Source organism: Aplysia californica, unplaced genomic scaffold, assembly GCF_000002075.1.
Source record: "Aplysia californica isolate F4 #8 unplaced genomic scaffold, AplCal3.0 scaffold00147, whole genome shotgun sequence".
Taxonomy (NCBI): domain Eukaryota; kingdom Metazoa; phylum Mollusca; class Gastropoda; order Aplysiida; family Aplysiidae; genus Aplysia; species Aplysia californica.
Window position 1 is genome coordinate 906,565 of NW_004797417.1, and position 7,958 is coordinate 914,522.

At 40.1% G+C, this 7,958-nt stretch overlaps 1 protein-coding gene across 2 annotated transcripts in view; it reads right to left on the bottom strand.

Annotated features, from left to right (window-relative positions):
• LOC100533350 (Wnt-2 protein precursor) overlaps window positions 1–7,958 on the bottom strand; it is a 52,049-nt gene that overhangs the window by 17,848 nt on the left and 26,243 nt on the right. For both annotated transcript variants that reach the window (XM_035969462.1, NM_001204644.1), the window contains 2 exon segments: window positions 3,470–3,705; window positions 2,211–2,488 (listed from right to left, as the gene is read on the bottom strand). In XM_035969462.1, the coding sequence (XP_035825355.1) occupies window positions 2,211–2,488; window positions 3,470–3,705 (514 nt within the window).

Genomic DNA, 7,958 nt, shown 5'->3' on the forward strand with positions numbered 1-7,958 from the left:
AGATAAACAGTAAGAGAGAGAGAGAGAGAGAGAGAGAGAGAGAGGAGGGGGAGGGGGTCGCGCTTGCGAACAATGACATGTTTCAGACCTATGCAAAGGGAGACAAATCAATGTTGTATTTATAAACAGGTGATTCCTTCTTCTTACTGTGGCAGACGGGCCACACGAGACACTCTTTCTCATCTGCCATGCCCTTTATAAATTACATTGAGTGGAAACTGGCTCTTAATGCTGAAACCACTAACAAAGTGCATGCCTAGCTTCTTTCAATCTTGGCAAAATGCCTAAAAAAGATACGGGTGTACGGGTTAACCTTGTTACAAACTACCCGTACCCGTCCTACCCCTCCCTCCCTACCCCACCCACTCTCACCTCTGTGACCCCCATCTTCTTCGCCATCCACCTGTCTTTCTTAAGCCAATATCTTGCAAGATTAGAATAAATTTTGGCTAGCACTCCCCGTGTTTCCAACGAAGTAGGGATGACATTATAATTTCTCCGAGTGTTTAATGTTTACAAATCAATATACATGTCAAACACGTGAGTTTTTTTTTTCTTCTCTATATTATGACAGACAATTCATTCTTTGTACTGCTCAAACTTTTGCATCTCTAAAGAGTTAGCTTCATTCTATTGTTTATTGGATGTCAAAAGATTACTGAAATTAAACTCTGTTGTCATGATGAAAGTATATCAAAATGACGTCTTTCAAATCTTTTGTCATTGAACGTAGGTGTATTTTTTCCCTTGATAACCCGCAGGGCAGGCCAAGTAGATACCCGCGGCTTTTATATTGTAGCCCCGACGTCAAACGCTCGCTGGAGGGCGGGTTTTCAAAATATTGTTAATGCCCGTGTAGAGATGTCATGGAATAAGATGTAAACAGAAAATAATATCTCGCTTTTTCAGCATTGCGTCGGAAATGTTTTTCGCACCGATTTGCTCAGTGGGGGTTAATTATGAAGTTAGTCTGATTGTTGCTGTCTGCTCCACGCTTATTATTCCCATGGCACGCTATCTTTTATTTTTTTTATTTTTTTCAATTTTTTTTTCGCTGTTTTTTCCCTGAATCCTCCCACGCTTTTGGTAACTGAAAGAGTCGTATAGTTTTCAGAGTTGTCTTGAGCAGCATTGAATAACTGACCCATCTTTAACCCCTCCACACTACGCAAACGTTGGACTCACGTCTCCTAGACCACGCTTCTGTGAACTTTGAGTGACCGTATTTCGAGCGATTCTTTACGTACATAATAATAATTTTCATGTATTTCTAATGTGTCAGAGTCAGATGATGCAGAATGGAATTTATTTAGCTTTTAATTTGTATGCTACATAAGTGAGTTCTGTCACTGTAATCCTGTCACTGAATGCTCCGAGTCGATCTGCGTGGTTGGACTATACAAATAAGCGAAATCCAATGATATGTACCCCATATACTCTACCACCCCTCTCACCCACCAACAACCCATCCTCCCTTACCCTCCACCCTTCCCACTCCCGCCCCCCCAACGTCCTCAGCCTTTCCTCAACCCATCCTCTCATTCTCTACCCCAAGACTCTCACCACATTGCCTTGTCCCCTTACACTCCCAACTCTTTATCACACCGGTAATCCCCCCACCCCCACCCCAAACCCCAGTTAGTAGTAGCGACGTCTCAATTAATACGTCATTGGCTATAAAATTACACTACAACTGCTGTGTCCACATCGAACAAAATAAATCATAAAGTTTTGCTGGTGCAAGAACTTGAACACATTGGGTTCAATAACATTTTAAGATAAACAAATCTGTTTTTTTTAATGGGTTTTATTCATTTGTAAACATCATGCGTAATCAAGGTAGGTCAATTCCAAATGACTACGTTTTGCTACGTAACCCTAGCACATCTTAACGGAAGACAATCTACTCAATAATATGTAAGCATCTGGTCTGCTTTTTATTTACTTGCCATAGTTCTGCACACTCAGATGTGTTTTTTTAATCACTGGAGAAATGATTTTTGGTTTCCTTGACTTTACCCAGCAAGTTTGAGTGGCTGAGGGAAATAAAAACAGTTTGAGAGTGCAGGGGAGGTCAAAGTTTTGAAAACACGCAGGTCAAGCAGCCTATGTCATATTGAATGAAAGGCGTTGAGGGGGGGGGGGGGGGCAAGGGTAAAAACAACTAGAATGATTTTCATACTTTCTTCAGGAGCTGCATTCACACTCACCCTTCGGCCGGCTCTGTTGTTGTGTAAGTTCATCATAGCCCTCCCGTCTCTCTGCTTGCGTTCCTTAGCGTCGATGAACATCCTGGAGAAAGTACTGCCGTAGCGAACATTATCTGAACATCCTCCCCAGTCAAAGGCACCTCTCTTGTCTCTGCCAGATCCTCTTTTGGTGGGGTCGCAGGCGCAGTGCATGAGCTGGCCACGACTGCAAGAACGGGTGATGGCGTGGACCACGCCAGCGGAAGAGATGCTGTACACAAAGGCAGCTTCGCGACTGCCTGAAAAAAGAAACACATAATGCCGATTTAAATCGTAAGGCTGTGCACTTTTCTACGGCATTTCGTGCAACTATATCAGAATTCCCAGGAAAGAGCTGCTTTTTAAGGTGCTTAATGCCGTGAGGGTGTGTGGGCGTAGCGGTTAGTGCTCTCGTCTCCGAAGCGGAAAGACTGGGTTCGAGCCTCGGTTCGGACACGGATTTTTTTCGCCCCCTCCTGCCCATCGGCAGTAATGGGTACCTGTCTTCGAGTTGTGTCTTCGAGTTGGGGAAGTAAAGGCGTTGCGGAAAGGAACTGGCCCCTCTACCACAATATGCCGAAGGCACAGGAAGTTGTCTCGCTGGGAAGGCAATCCCCAAAGTCCGGATCGGATGCGGGAACATCTTTACTTTTTAATGCCGTGCCACTTACGTTGAAAGATAGTTATCCTGAAAACTAAGATCACAGAAATCTTTTAAAAAGGACATACATGTATCACTATCCTGTTTGTTTAACTTCCATATCCATTAATGTCTTGTAATCTATCTCTTTCTCTTGCTCTCTTTAACCCCCCCCCCCTCGTCCCTTCTCTCTCTCTCTCTCTCTCTCTCTCTCTCTCTCTCTCTCTCTCTCTTTCTCTCTCCCTCTCTCTTTCGCTCTCTCTCTCTTTCTCTCTCACTCTGTCTGTCTGTCTATCTCTCTCTCTCTCTCTCTCTCTCTCTCTCTCTCTCTCTCTCTCTCTCTCTCTCTCTCTCTCTCTCCCTTCCTTTCTCACCCATTCTCGCTCCCTCTCTCTCCCCGTCTCTCCCCTTCTTTTTCTCTCCCCCGCCCCCTTCTCTCTCTCTTTCTCTCTCTCTATATATATATATATATATATATATATATATATATATATATATATATATATATATATATATATATATATATATATCACTCCCTCCTTCCCTCTTTCTATTAATCTCCTTCTCAATCTCCACATTTCCCAACAACCGGACCCCTCACCTCTTAGCATGACCTTCCCAAACAAGGAGGTATCCCTCTCCAGCGTGCTACAGTTCCACCTCTGGTTCCGGAAATGGAACTGGCACTCTTCCACTCCGAGGCGTACGCCTTCGCTCAGTGGCACCATGACGTCAGGGTGATGACGACATAGCCTGCGCTGTCTGCCCACGAGACCGGGGATGTTGTCACACACCACACCAGCGCCCAGGGCATGGATGTTTAGCTGGCTGATAAACCTAGGGCAGACGAAAAAAAAATGGAAAAGAAAAATTAAATATTATAATTATATCATTTTAAGTGTAATTATTCCTCTCAGATAATACGTGTATATATGTCATGGGTACTTTTTTAGCAGGGGTGCGCACTAAGTATGCTAAAGAGTGTGGATAAAATGCACTTTGTAAATGTTACTATAATAATAATAATAGTAGTAATAATAATAATAATAATAATAATAATAATAATAATAAAAATAATACATGTAAAAAAATAACAATAAAAGGATAATAATGATAATAATTATAACAATGATAATAATAAAAAGAATAACAATAAGAATAACAATAAGAATAAGAATACCAACAACAATAATAATAGTAATAATAACAAAAATAATAATAATAATAATAATAATAATAATAATAACGACTCAGGATTCAGTAAATTTGAATCTGATTAATCACCCTATCCCCCTTTCCCCTCCCTCTTTTTTTTGCATCCGAAGTTCATAAAAGCAATTATTTTATTTTTTGCAACCAAAGAGCTCTTGTCTTTTTACTGTAAAGCTAAAAAAAATCGAAATTCGATGGCCACATGCGACTTTATCAGGTATGTCCGCCATCTGCTCGGCCGTATCATGTGCGCCGTCTACGCACAGCCGCATGTTCGTAAAGCTTACCTGAAAAAAAATCCGAGAGATAGCCATCGCAAACAGAAATTAAGAATTTGTTTATCATAATGATGAAACAGAAAATCATTTGCCATATTGAAATAATCTAACTTTTGAAACATTATTGGGCATCTCAACCAGTATAACTTATTATGCTATTTTTGGGTTGATGTTTCGAGGAGGGGTGAGGGTGAATGTTTTGCTAATGACCTCCTTTAACTGCCGCTCACAGACCGATAAAACTGCCGTAGCGAACGGCATGCGGTAAACGAGAGAACATCAAACTGATTCTGCTTTTTGACCCCGAAAACTTTATGAAAACGAAGATGTAAGCTAGTCAACTTTGTGGAGTTTAAACTGAAACAGAGAGGGTTAAGAGCACGAGCAACTAACAGACTCCGTCAGAGTTGTATTTAGACACATTGAAAACGTTAAAAACACATTGCTGTGAGTGGAAGGCAAGTGTTGAACAAATTCGTAAAACATGCATTCTGTCGCTTTAAACTTTGGTTTTATTTGTTTGGCAATGAAAACTGTCGCTTAATATTATGTTCGGTTTGACCTCCTTTATTATAAATTGGGGAAATTTCCTTACCGGTACTGTTTCTGCTGTTGTTGCTGTTGTTGATATTGTTGTTGCTGCTTGTGCTGCTGATGCCCCTGTTATTGTCGTTGGTGTTTTGTTGTTGGTTTAGTTGTTGTTGTTTTTTGGTTGTCGCTTCTGTTGTTTGTGATAAGGAGTGTTTCGGTTTTGGGGTGTCTTCTTTTTTGTTTCATATTTGAAGTTAATATTACTTTTATAATATATGTTTTGGTGTATGCGAAAGCAATAATTATTTTTGAATTGTCTGATCAATTTTCTGGGAATTTCCTGGAAATAAAAGCAAAGTGTGAAATAGTTTCACGCAACAGCATTCTCCCAATTTCTAAAATTCCCATCGTTTAAAACTGCAAGATAAAAACAATTCTTCTGTCAAAGCACACTGAAGGCTCAGGTGTCTGTCTTTTTACAAGCTATTTTGTCTTTGCACGCAAAAAAGACCCTTTGGGTTTAATTCCTTAGGAAAACGTGACATAAAAAATAATATCTAATTTTTCTATCTTTTGTACCAGGACGACTTTTTTCACTACGAGATGTGGTCCGTTCTGAAAGGTTTGTAGTAGCTAGCCTCAAAAGTGTTGTAAGTTCCGTCGAGGAAGGCGTAAACGAGATGCCCCTCCCCCCCCCCAAAAAAAAGTCTACAAAATACCACACATATCCAGCTTACTAAAAGTAGGTCGATATATAATGTTGTTTTCTTTTTTGTTGAGTTTTTATGCTGCTATTGTTTTATTTTGTTTCAAATAAATCTATTTTTGAGAAAATGTGAATATGTATTCTTTCTAGTGGAGATTCTCTGAAGAACATACGGAATAGCTTTCAATGACACTCTAGATAGGATTTAAATGTAAATACACCTAATAACCTTTCAAAACTATATAATATGTCAAATTCTTCCATTCCGATAAATATTGATCTTAAATCATTTCCAAAGCGTGGGAAGATTATAATATCATGCATCTTCAAGATTACTAATTAGGCAAAGAGCCTAACCAATAAACCACAGCCACCAGTAGACACTAAGATAGATGCTGATAGTAAAAATTGTCTACATAATCGTATTAGACGATAAGCCAGAAAGCTAAAGTCTGCAGTTTTGTTTCAAAGACCCCATGGGACGCAGTACACACTAAGGAAAAATCTGATTACCACGCCTTTCAACATTATTATTACTATTGTTATTATTTTACAAACTTAACAAGAAAGTTGACCGATGGCACAGATAGAAACATTCAGTAACTATTCTACCAACTCTGTTTCTTCCAGTCCACCATACCCCAACCAAAAGTCCAGACAGTTTCCAGTTCCAGAGCAGTTACACACGTCCATGTTATGGTTTGGGATTACCTGATTTTCTCCCCAACACACAAGGCGTCCGTCTTCGGAGATTAGATAGAAAGGAACACAGTGGGGGAGAGTATGTGGGGGCGGCATGTCATATTAACTAGTACCTACAGTTAAGGCATACTCCAGAATGTCAAATACCACCACTTACAACCGCAGGAGAATTCTCTGAGGTGCAACCAAGTTATTGTTTTTACTGCCAGTCTTCCACGATCAAAAGCCGGCGGTCTATTAAGAGATTACTAGTTTATGTTTTATGTTTTTTGCTTCATATTACTGTGAAGACAATGTTCAGTCTTATCTGTCTGTTTGCCCGAAGGCTTAGCGGTCAGTGGTCAGCGCATGATGTCGTGCGTGTGATAGGACTTCGTGGTCTGCAGAGAGGTAAAGGAAGCCGGCTTCTGACCAAACATCAAAGAAACCGCCGCTTTTTGATATAGGACATGAAAGGCAAAGATGCCGACATAGCGATTGTGGTACTTTTGGTTGTCTGATTGCCGTCTTCTTATTGTTTCGCTGTGGGGGTTAAATTTTGGGTGAGAAAATTAATAGGACGAAAACGTATTTGGTTTTTATACGTTTCATTAAGGCTGCATTTTCCTTCGAATTCGGCTATTTAGAGATAAAACGGACTTTCTGAAAGAAGAACGCCTGTACAAGGAACTGTCTGTCTGTTTGTCAGTCTGTCTGTCTGTCTGTCTGCTTGTCTGTCTGTCTATCTGCCTGTCTGTCTGTCTGTCTGTCTGTCTGTCTGTCTGTCTGTCTGTCTGTCTGTCTGTCTGTCTGTCTGTCTGTCTGTTATAACAGTTGTTGTTGTTATTTTTAATACAACACAAATGTGTGGACTGGCTTAGTCATCTTTGTATCTCAGTTGAACGACAGTTTAAATCAAAGTTGAGTCCTATCTAGTTGATATGATCAGGAATAGTATCCTTTCCTCTGCACTCAAAGTCTAGCGTGAGAAAAAGAGACTGATGTTCAAAATGCCATGCACCATCTCCAGTGGAGCGATAAGCGTCGACAAAACGAGAAAAATGGTAATACAATGAAATAACAACAATAACAATAACCACAGCAATAACAATAACAATAACAACAACAACAACAACAGTCAAAAACAAAAAACAACAAATAAATACAATATCATCACCACCACCAGCAGCAGCAGCAGCAACAACAACAAAACCGCAACAACAACAGCAACAACAACAACAACAACAACAATAACAACAATAACAACAACAACAACAACAACAACAACAACAACAACAACATAACGACAAACAACTTCAACAACAAACGCGTAAGGAAAGCAAAAAAGTCTACACCAAAAATAACCCAACCAAAACTTTTCCTTCACAAACGATAATACCTCTCTTTATTGGAACTCTGCCACCTGAATTACTGTCTTCGTTTACGTAAATGAGTAGGCATTTAGAAAGATGATATAAACAAAGACATTAAGCCTGACCAGATATAACCGCGACTCAGCGATGAGACCTTAGATCGAGCTTATCATAAAGTAGGCTGCTGGAGCGGTGCGGAGGTCGATATATATTATTAAGGACAAAGCACCCACAATATGTTAAAAAATGAGAGCTATTGAGAATGTTACTTACTCTCCCTCCTCCACTCCCGCCCCCTCTACACCTCCA